This window comes from Gopherus flavomarginatus, chromosome 6, assembly GCF_025201925.1.
Source record: "Gopherus flavomarginatus isolate rGopFla2 chromosome 6, rGopFla2.mat.asm, whole genome shotgun sequence".
NCBI lineage: Eukaryota > Metazoa > Chordata > Testudines > Testudinidae > Gopherus > Gopherus flavomarginatus.
This window is the reverse complement of record NC_066622.1, coordinates 64,410,555-64,426,229: the sequence shown is the minus strand read 5'-3', so window position 1 is coordinate 64,426,229 and position 15,675 is coordinate 64,410,555. Positions and strand designations below refer to the sequence as shown.

The 15,675-nt window shown below is 45.0% G+C and overlaps 1 protein-coding gene across 3 annotated transcripts in view; it reads left to right on the top strand.

Moving 5' to 3' along the window:
• Window positions 1-15,675, top strand: part of PDLIM1 (PDZ and LIM domain 1) — a 75,937-nt gene that overhangs the window by 21,239 nt on the left and 39,023 nt on the right. For all 3 annotated transcript variants that reach the window (XM_050960250.1, XM_050960248.1, XM_050960249.1), the window contains exon 2: window positions 4,378-4,529. In XM_050960250.1, the coding sequence (XP_050816207.1) occupies window positions 4,378-4,529 (152 nt within the window). The remainder of the gene's footprint in view (window positions 1-4,377; window positions 4,530-15,675) is intronic.

Genomic DNA, 15,675 nt, shown 5'->3' with positions numbered 1-15,675 from the left:
AACATCCCATGACCCCTAAGTCAAGTGGCCACTCTTGTCATTGTTTTGGAATCAGCTGTAGGAATGCAGATATGCCCTTTCAAAGCTCCATTTCTGACAGCTGGCATGCTTATCTGCTCTGGGACAAAGCAAACCATTAGGGTGGAATGTTGCTTGGTGTGAAGTGTCTGAGAGAGAGGTGTGGGGGGGTCTGAACTGACGAGAGCATGCTGACACACACTCAGCACCCCAAAAAACCACTCTCTCTCCCCGCCCCCCACATACACACAACACACTCCCTGTCACGCTCCACCCCACCCCCTGCATTTGAAAAGCACATTGCAACCACTTGAATGCTGCGATAGCTACCACAATGCACTGCTTTGTGATGTTGCAAGAGCTGCTAATGTGGCCATACCAGTGCGCTTGCAGCTGTCAGTGTGAACAGACTGCAGCTCTTTCCCTACTGTGCTCTCCGAAGGCTGGTTTAACTCAAAGCGCTCTACATCTGCAACTGTAGCCATGCCTTTATTAAGGCTTGCAATCCCCGGTAAGCTTAGTCAGGATTCACTTGACCCAGCACTGAATGCACTCACCTCTGAGGAAAAGCACAGGATCTGTTTAACAGGGCAGCAGCTTAGGACAAGAAGCCAAGCATACTGTGTTGACCAGAAAGAGCAAAGCGAGTTTAAGGGAGACAGACTGTAACTAGCTGAATTGGAATTATGCTAGGATGCTGTGATCAATGTCACTGCTTTTACCGCATCTTCTGTAAGCTCTGTAATTACCACAGGTGTTAACGAGCTTGGTTTAGCATCTGACCCTAGGGCTGTCAAGCAATTACAAAAAAATTAATTGCGATTAATCTCACTGTTAATAATAGAATACCATTTATTTAAATATTTTTGGATGTTTTCTGTTTTCAAATATATTCATTTCAATTACAACACAGAATACAAAGTGTACAGTGCTCACTTTATATTAATTTTTTATTACAAGTATTTGCACTGTTAAAAAAGGGAAAGAAATAGTATTTTTCAATTCACCTAATACAAGTACTGTAGTGCAGTCTCTTTATCGTGAAAGTTTAACTTACAAATGTAGAATTATGTACAAAAAAACTTCATTCAAAACCAAAACTAATGTAAAATTTTAGAGCCTGCAAGTCCACTCAGTCCTACTTCTTGTTCAGCCAATCGCTCAGACAAATAAGTTTGTTTACATTTGCAGGAGATAATGCGTAAAGAGGTAAACGTCTTGTTTACAGTGTCACCTGAAAACGAGAACAGGCATTCTCATGGCACTGTTGTAGCCAGCGTCACAAGATATTTATGTGCTAGATGCACTAAAGATTCATATATCCCTTCATGCTTCAGCCACCATTCCAGAGGACTTGTGTCCATGCTTATGACATGTTCTGCTCAATAACAATCCAAAGCAGTGTGGACCAACTCATGTTCATTTTCATTATCTGAGTCAGATGCCACCAGCAGAAGGTTGATTTTCTTTTTTGGTGGTTTGGATTCTGTAGTTACCACATCGGACTGTTGCCCTTCTAAGACTTCTGAAAGCATGCTTGACACCTCATCCCTCTCAGATTTTGGAAGGCACTTCAGATTCTCAAACCTTGGGTCGAGTGCTGTAGCTATCCTTAGAAATCTCACATTGGTACCTTCTTTGCCTTTTGTCAAATCTGCAGTGAAAGTGTTCTTAAAATGAACACGTGCTGAGTCATCATTTGAGGCTGCTATAACATGAAATATATGGCAGATTGCAGGTAAAACAGAGATGGAGACATACAGTTCTCCCCCAAGGAGTTCAGTCACAAATTTAATTAACACATTTCTTTTTAACGAACATCATCAGCATGCAAGCATGTCCTCTAGAATGGTGACTGAAGCATGAAGGGGTAGACGAATATTTAGCGCATCTGGCACATAAATATTTTGTAACGCCGGCTACAACAGAGCTTTGAGAACGCCAGTTCTCACTTTCTGGTGACATCATAAATAAGAAGCGGGCAGCATTATCTCCCGTAAATGTAAACAAACTTGCTTGTCTTAGCGATTGGCTGAACAAGAAATAAGACTGAGTGGACTTGTAGGCCCTGAAGTTTTACGTTGTTTTGTTTTTTGAGTGCAGTTATGTAACAAAAAAAAAAATTCTACATTTGTAAGTTGCCATTTCATGACAAAGAGATTGCGCTTCAGTATTTGTATAAGGTGAATTGAAAAATACTATTTCTTTTGATTATAAATATTTGCACTGTAAAAATGATAATCAAAAATAATATACACTTTGATTTCAGTTACAACTCAGAATACAATATATCTGAAAATGTAGAAAAACATTCAAAATATTTCATAAATTTCAATTGGTATTCTATTAACAGTGTGATTTAAAACTGTGATTAATCACAAGTAATTTTTTTATCGCAATTAATTTCTTTGAGTTAATCACATGAGGTAACTGCTATTTAATCGACAGCCCTAATCTGACCTAAAATATGAGGCCCTCCAGCGATGCTGTGCCGTCATCGATATGCTGGTTAGGTCAGAACTATGACCTCAGCCACATTCCATTGACCTGAATGAGAGTCTTTCTGTTTACCTTAGTGGGCTTTGAAACAGGCCCATAGTGCAGGTGTCTCCCAAGCCTCTGCATGCTGGCTGCCTTATGAGATGTGACAGAATCGGGGCTGACAGATTCTTTCTAAAAGTGAGGGGGGAGGCCCCACCCCCTCTGTGGCCCTGCCCCTCCACTTTTCCCCCAAGACACTAACCAGTCCAGAAGCCGGAGCCAGGCCAGGGAGTGGGGGCCTCAACCTGCCCAGGGTTGGGGCTGAGAGCAGCCCCCGCCCAGGCAGATAGTGGGTCCGTGGCTCTCCACAGCTGCCCATGTGGCTCTTACCCCGACCTGGCTCCGGCTTCTGGTCTGGCCTGGGGATGGGGTCTCGGGGGCTATGGTAAGAACGGCGTGGGCAGCTGTGGGGAGCCACAGACCCTCCGTCTGCCCTTGCTGGGTGGTCTGGGGGTGGGCAGGCCAGGGGATGCTCTCTGGCCTTCCCACCCTTGGCAGGTGGAGGGTCTGCGGCTCCCCAGAGCTGCCCAGGCTCCCCGTGCCACTCTCACCTAGTCTGAGCTCCAGCTTCTGGCCTGACTGGGGGCATGGCTTTTGGGGGGGAGCAGAAGAGCAGGGGGCTATGCCCGTGGTGAAAAGTGGGTGGGCCCTCTGTTCTAGTGCCCCTGGACAGGATCACAGCACAGGCTGGTACAGAACCTTGCAGGTGCAGAGACAGAACCATTGCTCAGATTAGAGGACATCTGGCTCCTATCTCCTCTGGAGTCCAGAGAAGTGGGTCTTGCAGTGCATCAGTGAATAATTTTGCTAGTGTTAAAAAAATGGAAATGTGGAAGAGGAGCCTGAGTGCATGTCAGTGCTCACAGTGGGGCACAGTTCTGCATAAGCTAGGCAAAACCCAGTAGAAGCGCTGATGCGCCTGCGTATGTTAATACTCTGCATGGCCCTCCACCTACCATCCCTAAATGTCATAGTGCTCACAGCAGCACCTGTTAGATGTGGGATTAAATTTTTAATGCTTTGCCTATGTATGCAGAACATCCCATCCTGCTTGAATTGCTCCATTTTTACCTTCAAGTCACTTACTTCAAAGTGAGAATTATTATCTTGCAACTATTTTTGGTTTTAATTGACTCATTAAAATTAGAGATGAGGCCTAAACCAAAATCTCAGGCCCAAACCTCACCCCTGTGCTCAGATCTGTAAGCGCGTGATCCAGATCTGAACTTGTGTAGCTGCCTTCCGTGGTGTACATTTCTCTGTAATGCTTCTGACACACTGTTTTTGGTGGATTGCCTCTTTCCGTTATTAAGGAGCGTGCCTTCCTAATTGCCCATTGTGAGGCCCTCCATGGTGGAGAGCAGTTGTGTTCAGTTGCAGAATGTTACTGAGTTGCTGAGCGCTCGCGCTCGCTCGCTCTCGTGCTCTCTCTCTCAGACTTTGTTCATTCTTGGTCGTTTTCCTTAGTCTAAAATAAGTGATCTAGGTGAAGAAATAAATGTTTGAAGTTTGCATATAGGGAAAAGATGACATCCCCATATCTATGATTCAAAGCAAAACCCTGGACTCTAATACTTCTGGATTTGGGGGAAATTGGTATCTGGATCTAAATTCCGCCACCCTTTTATTTAAAACATACCTTTAATATTGAATTCTCTTGCCCCGCCCCCACCACCCACTCCTTGACATCAACCAGACAACACTGTGGGCTTTGTCAACTGTTTCTGAAATTTATCTGGGATGTCACTTTGAAGGGACTAGAAATTGTATTGAAGAATCCAGTTTCTCTTGGGTTGTTACCTTCTTATTCTCTCCTAGGTGACTCCTGGCAGCAAAGCAGCAATAGCCAATTTATGTATAGGAGATGTCATCATGGCAATTGATGGGGAGAACACAGATAACATGACACACTTAGAAGCGCAGAACAAAATCAAGAGCTGCATAGATGAAATAACTCTGACAGTTGGCAGGTAAGTCACTGAGAGGATGTGCTCATCCTGGGGGCAACCGTTGTTGTGTTGTACTTTGATGGCAATGATAGTTGATTTAGCTTATCTGGTCCTGGCCTCTTTCCTGGGTTAAGTGGCATGGTTTGAATTGCAACAATGAATTGCGGGTCAGCCATTAAATTTAATGCTGCTTGCATGTGTTCACTGCTCTTTGGCACAATGAAAACAGCAGTCCAAGTGGCCAATTGGCTGATAGTTGGACACATTGCTAGGCCTGTTCTGTGACTCCTGACAGGAGGAAACTGAAGGAAGGTAAGTAGCTGGGATCTTTTTATCTTAGTGGATGTGTAAGACCAAAGTAGTAGCACTCTAGCAGACTTTGAGTTTTATTTTTAAGCACTAAGATGCCCCTGTCGTCGTTGTAACTAATAATCAAGGTGGAAGAGTAACCACGAGCATGCATCTTCATGATGAATTAATTTAACGCTATGTGGCTGCCTGCTCTATGAGCCGTTAGCCAGCCAGTTCCGGCCACATACAAGGATACTAGCAAGAATTAGATGTACCTTTTTAAAGTTTAATAGAGTTGCTCACTCAAACAATGCAGACTGACATGGTGCCCATACTGCAGTGTTTTACTCAAATTTCTTTCAGTAGCTCAGTGCTTCTGCCTTTCGTTACTTTTGGTGGCCCAAATGATGAACGGTACTTGAAGTGGGATGCATGCAGCTCGACAGCAGCCCATGTGGGTGACTTCAAGAATAGCATTGCAAATTGCCAGTGCATCATTTGAATGTGAACTCACTTGTTGAGTTCTAGGAATGAAATGCCCTCAGTAATCAGGGAACAGCTGTGCAAACCACGGCCTTTGTGTCTGTTAGATAAAATGATTTATTGGACCAACTTCTCAAGCTTTTGAGCTACACACACCTCTTCTGTCACCAACAGCAGTTGGTCCAATAAGAGAGATTACCTCACCCACCTTGTGTCTCTAATATCCTGAGATTGACATGGCTACAACTACATTGCATACATGTTAGATAAATATCCGTTTAGTACCCTTGTAGCAGAGAGGGAGCAGTAAAGTCATAGAATGCTCCACTAGTTGAGACTAAAGGAAAGACGTGAGTAGCCTATGAAGGCTATTCAAACTGGCTTTAAATGTCCCTGCATAAGCTCCACAGATGGTTTGATAAAGTCTCCAGTGTTGTGGGTAGCAGTTGAAGTTCCCCCTGAAGCCTAGGTATTAGTGTCAGATACCATTGCATAGATTCATCTTAACCTACAAGAGCCATACAGGGTTTTTCTTTAGTTCTGCCACTGAGCCAATCCTGAGTCATTATTGTAGGGCACAGGCGTCTCGCCTCATCTTCCATTCTGAGCTCTCGGGAGAGAGACTTTTCGTTTCCCCTGCCACTCCCAGCCTGGCATTTGCACCATATGCACACAGAGGCACAGCGAAGGGGAAAGTGTGATCTCCTTCTGCTAGGCCCATTGCCTTTTAAAGATCTGGGGTCTGATGTTTCAGAGGTACCAAGGACTTGCAGCTCCCATTGACTTCATTTGTCACTTCTGGAAATTTGGTCCTTAGGAGCCGTCTTTGTTGCTCCACTTTCCTCCACAATAAGCTTTCAATCCTCCCTTCCTTCCTCAGAGGATATCTGCAAACTGCCTGCTTTGCCAGTGTCCTTGGAGTTGCTTTCTCTGAGGTGGTGCTGTGGGACTTGTTGGGGGGGCAACGGAGCTCCACAGCCAAAGGCTGATCCGCAGTATTGAGAATTCTAATGTTGTATGGTTATTTCCAATAGTTCACCAGGCGCTTCCGAGTCCAGTAAGAGGTCATGCTCCCTGCTCAAAGGAGCTGACAATTGAAAGCTGGGAGCAGGGGACTGGGTGCAGTGAAAGTGGTGTGACTAGCCTGGGTTAGGCCTGCCTTTTCTCATGATCGGGACAGTGCAGAATATAATTTGGAAGCCCTCTTGCTTCCTGTAGGGAAGTGTGTGCGCCCCTTTGAAGTAGCCTGTTTCCCCCTGGGTGGGTCTGGTTGGCCGGCAGTTGAGGAGGGCAGAGCTGGTAGAGCCTGTGGATAAGTGCACCCTTACAGATCATTTAGTCTGTTAAATGTGTGCGCTAATATTAATCAGCTAGTCATTTACTTTATGGCTGCCCTTTGCACATTTCATTAGTGCAGGGCAGGGAAGCATCCCAGCAAAATAATTTTAACCAGCTGGGCAGGCATGCAGAGCTGGGCAGTAGCTCTGAATGGACATAATCAAACTTAGTTTTGCAGTGCGCTCTCCATACAGAGCATCACCAAATGCTCAATGGGACCATCTTCTATTGTGCTGATGCGCTCAGGAAATGAGTGCCATATGCCAAAACGAGCTCCATGCTTCGTCCTGGGGTTTGTGGTCCGCATTGCCCCAGAGGAGCACAGCTGTCACACTGGTTCAAGAAATTTGGTCTTTGTAGCTGGGGCTTGATCTATGAGTTGCTTTAAAAATCAGGACCAAGGCCTTAAACTGGCATCAGAAGCTTCCTGGGAGCCAGTGGAGGGATTTGAGTCCAGGCATGATGTGCTCATGACACGCTAGTTCATGGAGAAGGTGAGCAGATGAAAGTCTGTGCATCGTCTTCAGAGTCATGCTTCAGCTACAGTAATCCAGTAATCCAGCCTGGAGGAGATGAATGCATGGATTACTGTAACCAGGTTTTCTTCTGGGAGAAGAGGATGAAGTTTCCTAATGAGCTAGAGGTGGAAGAAGGCATTTTTGGAAACTGATGCTACCAAGCTTAGTGAGGAGTAAAACCAGAGCCAGGGGCTTCACTGCACTTTGACGAATGGGGCCTGTGAGCCTTCAATGGAAGGTGGAGACGCTAAAGCTGATCTTGCCTGGGTTCAGCTTTAGCCAGCTGCTCTTCATGGAGGAGCTGATTCCCTGTGGCCATTCTGACATGCCAGGAGTGGCGGACTTGCATCAGTTGAGAATGAAGCTATGTAGTTGTTATGTAGGCGTCTTGTTGACAGCTGAGCCTGTGGGATGTCACTACCTCACCCAGAGGTCTCGTATAGAAGTGGGAATAGTATGGATCCTGTGGGACCCTGCCAATGAGATCCTTCAGAGCGGAGGAGCAGTTGCCCATCATCACACTCTGAGTTCTGTAGAGAGGAATGTTTGGAGCTGCTGTAGTGCTGGGCCATCTACTCCTGCTGCGTCATGTAGATGGGCTAACAGTTTCTTGTGGTCCACTGTGTCAAAGGCTGAAGAGAGGTCCAGCAGTGGAGCATGGAGATCTTACCTGTGCCCATGGCCAGGAGACGCTTGCCTTTTAGGGTCACTAGAGATGACTCTGTGCTTTGGCCTGGTCTGAGCCTTGATTGTGGGGCATCCAGGATGTTGGTTGATGTCATGTGGTTGGAGCTTGTTGCTGCCTTCTTTCTAAGTTATTTTGCCCAGTGATGGGAGGTTGGAGATTAGTAGTGGAAAAGGTTCCTCAGGGCTGGGTTGAGTGTTGGCTTCTTGAGGATAGGGGAAGTTACTGCATTTTCCAAGGAGCTTGTTAGCTGTGTTTCTCTGAAGAAGGCATTAACTGTTTCCATTAGTAGTGGACATAGTTGTTCTTCAGTGGCTTTCTCCAGCCAGGAGGACATGGATCCGTATCACAGGTTGTGCTCTAGTATTTTTCAGGGCTTATCATAGAAATGTAGGTCTGAAGGGGACCTCAAGAAGTCATCAATTCTAGTCCCCTGTGCTGTGGCAGGACCAAGTAAACCTCGATCATCCCTGACGGGTGTTTGTCCAGCTTGTTTTTAAAAGCTTGTAGTGATGGGGACTCCACGACCTCCCTTGGAAGCCTGTTCCAGAGCTTAACTACTGTTAGAGTTAGAAAGTTTTTCTTAATCTCTAACCTAAATCTCTCTTGCTGCAGATTAAGCCCATTACTACTTGTCCTACCTTCCATGTACATGGAGAACAATTGATCACCATCCTTGTTATAACAGCCCCGAACATATCTGAAGACTGTTATCAGATCCCCCCTCAGTCTTCTTTTCTGAAGACTAAACATGCCCAGTTTTTTACCCTTTTCTCATAGATCAGGTTTCTTAAACCTTTGATCATTTTCTTGAACTTTGGCGTGGGTGAAGGGGCCAAATGCAGTCAGAAGGGATTGGGGGGGCTGAGGATGGAGGTAATGCAGACTGGTCCAGGCTGGAATTTTCTTTTCCAGTTAGTTCCATACGTATCCAGTTGATCTGAATGATGAAGTATGCCGACAACTCTTCACGTCAGCTGATGCTTGGGTCTGGTCCCTGAGCTAAGCAGAATGGGTTGATGAGCCAGTTCACTGTGTGTGAAATAGCAGTGCTGGCTGAGATGACTGGCCCAGTAGTCCTACGGCTGTGCTGGGCAGAGCGTCAAGGACACTCAGCACAGTGGATGCAGTGTGCTTGGCCTACTGGAAGGCTTCTTGTGGGAGAGGAGTCCCTTGCTCACAAGTGACTTGCCAAACTCTGTCAGCAAATTGATGGCAGGGATGGAGCTTAGGAGCTCCTGGCTCCTCCACCTGTGGTGCCTAGTCTCTGTCATTCATGCTCCTGGTCTGTTGAGAGAGTGTTTGTTCCTTTGTTCAGAGTCAAAAGAAAGGAAGATGGAAAACAGAGTGTTAAGCTGAACTCTTCCTGTAAGTGTTTCTATGGGCTTTTGCTTCTGGAAGAAACTGCCATAATGGCTTAAATGAATGGTGTTTGTGGGGCAAGAGGTACTTCACTCACTCCTTTTTCTGGAGTGTCAGATAAACCAGCAGAAAACAAAAGCCCCTAAAGACTATCCACAGGGGCTCATTGGAAATGGAAACAGATAATACAGCTAGTAAGGAGATTGTTAATCCCAGATGGCTTCTCTGCAAGCAAAGAAGGTGACTGCAGTCAGGTGTGCAAAAGTATTCCACCAAGCCATGAGACAAATAGGCAAACCAAAGCCAGTGACCGCCCATGCCTGCAAAGCTATTCATAAGATGTGTGGAGCAGAAAACTGGAACAATTCTTCAGCTACGTTCCTCCGTGAGGAGGGAGCTGTTCAAAAACAGAGAATCAAAAGCCCAATATCAAGATGCTTTTCTGGAAACAAGTAGGATCTTCAGGGTTAGGTTCAGCCCCATAAGCCCTAATGAAGTGTTAACAGTTAGTCCTGCTGATCCACAACTGAAATTTATACTATTACCATGATGCCTCACAGGCTATGCAAGGGTATTACTGACATAGGCAGGTTAATATTTACTGGGGCCTTGGGCCCAAATAATATAATATTGCCTCAGCAGGTCCTTCTTCTCTCACCATGAGTGGTCCCTCCACCCAGAGGTCATCAGGACCATCTTCTACAGGTGGGGGAACTCTTCAAGTGGACCTGTTTGCTACCAGGCAAAACAGAAAATGCCACCGATTTTGCTCCCTAACAGGTCTCAACAGCGGTTCACTATCCGATGCCTTTCTCCTGTCATGGGCAGGTGACCTGATGTATGCCTTCCCACCTATCCCACTTATAAGCAGGGTCCTTCTGAAGATCAAGAGGGACAAAGTGCAAGTCATTATGATAGCCCTGGCATGGCCTCACCAATATTGGTTCAGCATGCTCATGGACTTAGTGGTGGAGCCCCATAGATGCTTCCCCAACAACCCAGACCTGCTCTCATATGACCACGGATGGTTGCTGCACCCGAACCTTGCCTCCCTGCACCTGACAGCATGGATGCTGTGTAGCCAAGCCTTGAGAAACAGGCCTGCTCTGTACAGGTCCAACAGATCCTATTAGAAAGCAGAAAACCCTCCACCAGAGCAACTTACCTGGCTAAGTGGAAGTGCTTTGCCTGCTGGGTGTCTGAACAGAAATTTTCTCCAGCTCAGACTTCTTTACAATCCATTCTGGAATACTTACTCCATTTAAAGCACCGAGGTCTGGCAGCCATATCAGCTTTCCACCCTCACATTCAGGGTAGATCAGTCTTCTCTCATGAAATGACAATCAGATTCCTTAAGGGTCTTGAAATATTCTTCCTGCAGATCTGTGATCCAGTCCCTCAAGCAGATATCAACCTGGTCTTTTCCAGGCTCACTGGTACTCGCTTTGAGCCCTTGGCTTCTTGCTCTGTCCTACATCTATTCCAACGAGGAGAGGCGTCTGCATACTCTCGACATCAGATGTGTCCTGGCCTTCTACCTTGAGTGAACCAAACCCTTCCATGGGTCTACTCAGCTTTTCATTGCAGTGGCTGACAGAATGAAGGACTTGGGTGTCCTCTCCAAGAAGTTTTGTCCTGGATAACCGCCTACATCTGTACCTGCTACGAGCAGGCAAAAGCTGTGTCTCCACCGATGGTGACAGCTCATTCAACAAGAGCAAAGACGTTAGCAGCAGCTTTCCTGGCATGCGTCCCAATCCAAGATTTCTGCAGGACCACGACATGGTTGTCTGCCCATACCTTCATGACCCACTATATCATCACTCAGCAGGCTCGAGACAATGCTGGCTTCGGCAGAACGTTATTACAATCGACGCGTCCATGAACTCCTGCTCACCTCCAGTGGCACTGCGTATAAGTCACCTGACATGGAAAGGACATGAGCAAGCACTCGAAGAAGAAAAACGGTTACCTGCCTCTCGTAACTGTTGTTTTTTGAGATGTGTTGCTCATGTCCGTGCCATGACTTACTCTATTTTCCCTCTGTTGGAGTTCCGGCAAGAAGGAACTGAATGGGGGGAGCCAGTAGCATCCCTAATGCAAGCACATACATGCATGACTCTAGAGGGTGCCAGAGCCAGCCCTACGGATATCACTGGGGGGAAGAACTTCCAGTGCTGGTGCATATGGTGAGCCTGCACCCTGATGTGAATGGGCATGAGTAACACATCTCGAAGAACAGCAGTTACGAGAGGTAGGAAACCATTTTATGCTTGTTTTTCCACATTCTCAGATACCAGGATGGAATGTGGCATACAGCAGGGGTTCTCTACATTTTTCTTTGAGGTCCCCCCACACCCCTCCAAACAGGCTATAAAAATTCCAGGGCTCAGCAGGGTGGGGAAGGGGAAGTGAGGCTCCTGGTTTCAGCTGCAGCGGGAGACAAGTGATGATCAAAAAAATCATCTCAACCTGGGTGGTTCCTTTTGGTAATGGAGCATAGAGCCTTTCACCTCTGAGTCACCAGCTCATATCGGTGGTAGCAAACCATGTAACTATTTGGTGGCCTATATGAAATGAGGATCATTTGTCTAGTTCCTAGTAGTCAGGTGGCCATGTTACATGTAAAGAATTCAGGATTTAGCCCCAAGTACCTTATTTTGTACCATTTCAGTCATGTGTAAATGAGTTGCTTTGAAGTTGATATGATCTGTCTTTTCTGAGATTTGTCTTTGAGGGCTTAAACTACAATACAAAACATCATGTGAAGCTGAAGAAGGTCAGGGCCAGGGACAATGTGCCAAGCTGCATCTTCATATTCTCTGTGTACCAAGAGCAATAACACCTGCACCTTTTGTGAGCATAAAATCCTGAGGTCCACAAAACATTGAGAACCCAAGATTGGGAGGGGAAACTGCCCCATGGTTCAGGTTTAGTGTTAGTGATTTTTACAATCATGTTCTAGTTAGTGATTTTTACAGTTGTGGGTTTGAATCCAGATCATGGATTTTAATCCAATTTACAGAGCTAAGTACTCTGATACTAATGGTAATGGGAACTGCATACATCACTAGATAGATGAGGATCTCCATTTTATGAAGTGGAGAGCAGAATGAAACACTGATTCATGATCTTTATTAATATCATGAACTTCCAAAAGCCATGAAAGTATCATGCAAGTTTATTCCTAACCTTACAAGTGAATGTGCGTCTCTGCCATGCAATCAGCTTATTTTAATGGGAGTTGTGTGGCTGAATTTCCTCTAGCTGTTTAAAAATAGTGTAAACATAGAGAGTTGGATAAACACGAGCAGTTCTGGTAAAGGAAATGCTGTTTGTGCTCTGTACTTGATTATGAATATCAACAGCATTCTGATGTTTCCTGTTTCGGTATTTTCCTTAATGATGGTAATAGACCAAAAATATTTCAGACCAGATTGTAGGCAGGATAACAGCTTGTGGGAGTAGATCAAATTTCTGTCCAAAGAAAACATGCATGTTTTGTTCTCTCACCCAGCAGGGAAAATTCAGCTCTGGTAGATGTCCACTAACTTCTGAGGAGTTAACACCAAGCATGAACTGGTCTGCTGAGTGTGCTCTTCTAAATGCACTGCCTGCTGTTTTGCTCATTGACATGACAACACTCTTTGGAGGGTTCTGTTTTCTGCCATTTGAGTGTGGTAGCTCTAGAATGTTGACACACATGCTGAATTCCTACTTAGGTTAGTGTGACTAGCTAAGAGTTTATGCCTGTTAGCATTTCCATTCATTCATTCACTGTAATTTTGTCCAGTTCAGGTGGGAGGGAATTTTAAAAAGCAGTTCCCAAGTATAAAAGTAAAGTTCTCTTCTAAGTCACTGCTGAAGCTCCCACTGTCTTCAGTGGTGGACAATCAAGCTCCATATCTCATGCTCTTTTCATAGTCAAAAACAGAGAAAACAAAATCCCTGATCTGTAACAGCTGGCATACTCCAGCAGACTCGAGACTGTTCCATCTTACTACATATATAAGCAAGTACAGTCCTCATTGTCTCCATTCCCAGATTCCCCCTCTGGCTCTGTATTTATTTCAGTATCCAGAGTTGCTGCTCTTTATTGATTAAAGAGAATGACTTCAAAACCAAAATCCTGGATCAAATCTGGTTTCAGATCAGGACTGAAAGCTTGAACCAAAGACCCTTTCCAGACTTTTTGGGGAAAGTTTGGATTCTCCACCCAAATTCTTATCACCAAGTTCATGAGTTTCACAACCAGGGTTTTGAGCCTGCTCTGTCCTTTGGAGAGATGAAGTTTTGGCTCTGTCACTGGACTCTTTGATCTGAACTCTTGTCCTGTTTTTAATTAGGGTTTCTGCTCTTTTTTAAATTGGGATTCTTGAGGAAAGCAAAATATCTTTTCCCAGCTGTATATGATCAAAATGAGCATGTGATTTTTCCTTTAAGGGTATGAGAAGCAGGAGAGAAGTAGCAGATAGGAGAGCGCCTCCAGGACACTGGGAACTCAGACTATGTTGGGAGTCATTGGTGATGGGAAAAGATTCAGTAGGACCAACAGACAGAACACTCAAGGAAGGGAAAACCCAAGTAAAACAGCCAAATTCTCATACAGCCAAATTAATCACTCAACTCTGCTAGCTCCAGTGCAGATGCACCTGTTGAATTTGACCCAAGCCAAATACACAAGCTTTCTGTGTGGCTCTAGAATAGATACACATAAAATGGATTTGTATGATCCAGATGAAAGCTTTTTCCACTGGCTAGGCTGAGTTGGTGTTAATTGTAATATCCTTGGCTCTCACAATATGACTGAGCAAACAAGAAGTTCTGACCCATAGTGCCATGCTGGTATGTAACCAGGAGCAACCAAAAGGCAACATTTTGCATGTCTCTATTGAAAAATATTTTTTTTTCTGAGTAATCCTCTCTCCACAGTGATGAAAGCATGTGTGGGTTGCAATAGTATGACAATATTTGCAGAAAGGAATACAACTATGTAACCTTTCTTCCTGCTCTCACCATCTCCTTCACCAAATTTCTAGCTGCTCTTTCATGGCTCTGATACCAGCATGTAAATTCTTATCACAGCTTTTTAGTTTGAAAAACAATCTGTTACTACTTGGCATCAGTTCTGCCAGAGTGAAGCTGTGCATTCATTCTCTTAAGCTGCCAAGAGCACAGGGAAGTATGGTCTCCTACCAGGTTATATTACAACAAAAGTAAACAATGCAATAACCCAAACACCATCAGGTATTATGAGAAGGAGGGGGCGGGGGAAAAAGATTTAACTGTTCTGTGTCATGCACGTACACTTGCTACCAGAGGCACTGATTAGTTTGGACTGGTGAGGACTGGTTTTGTGATGTCATAATAGAGTAGAATGTGCGTTCTAAGAGCAGATCTCTGTGAATTCCGTTGACTCTCTTAACTCTGCCTTGTGCTGTTTTGCCAGCAGGAATTTTCCAGCCCTGTCATCCTACTAATAATTCTCTTGGCCCTGGGAAAAGACTGATGCTTAGTGCATGTCTATATATGGGCATGCAGATTGTCTAATCCTCAGATGCAACTCTGGAGCCCAGGAAGAGCACTTTGTTGCTTTCTGTGGCTTGCTCTGTGTTACAGCACTCCTGTGTGAAATTTACTAATGATTGCTGTAGTCAAAATCATTTGCCAGTCAAGTCTGGGGTTTTTCCCTGTTTCCTGGCCTCTTTCCTTTATGTGAAAATAGCTAACCAGTGGAAAAACCATGACAGTCTGAACAGTCAGATGTATTTAATACATGGGGATTGTAATGAATGGCAAGTGTGTGACTTGCTGCCTTTCTGAATAGAATCGGCTCAAATCTGTTATAGGCCCTACAATCGATTGCTAACAGCAGAAAGAGTGGTACCTTTTATGTCATGTGGTAAAGGCCTGTGCTTTTAGAGCAAGAAGACAGTTCTTGCCCCACTGCCTCCACAAAGTTCCAAACAGCCATATTGCACAGCCTCATGGTGCCCCTGGAGTCCTAGCTGGCACAGATTAGGTACAGTGTTCAAATAGCATCTATGTGGGAAAGTGAGTCAGCCATATAATGAATGACTCAAAAGTTACTGCCTCATATCTGTACCCTGGGGCTCACACTTTGCTTTGATGATAGTTGAAAGCCTGGTTAAACAGGCATCATGCCCTGAAGGTGACTGTGCTTAGCCATCAAACCAGCACCTTTCGCAGCTTGTTAAACCTCCCTTCTAAAAATGTTTGATGGGGGACGGTATCTTCCGTTTTCTCACACACTCAGCTCCCACCCCAGAAAGGGACAGGACAGCTGTATTAAGTCTTGTACTGTGCCAGGAACATTCTTGTGTTAGTGCTTTGATTATTTCTTTGAGATTTTACTTGGTCGCTTTCAGCCCAGGGATTGAAGTGGGAATGTGAATCTGCCCCTCTCACAGTATGTATTTATGCAATCCCTGACTACAGAATTAGATCTGCATTGTCCAGCTCTGAACTT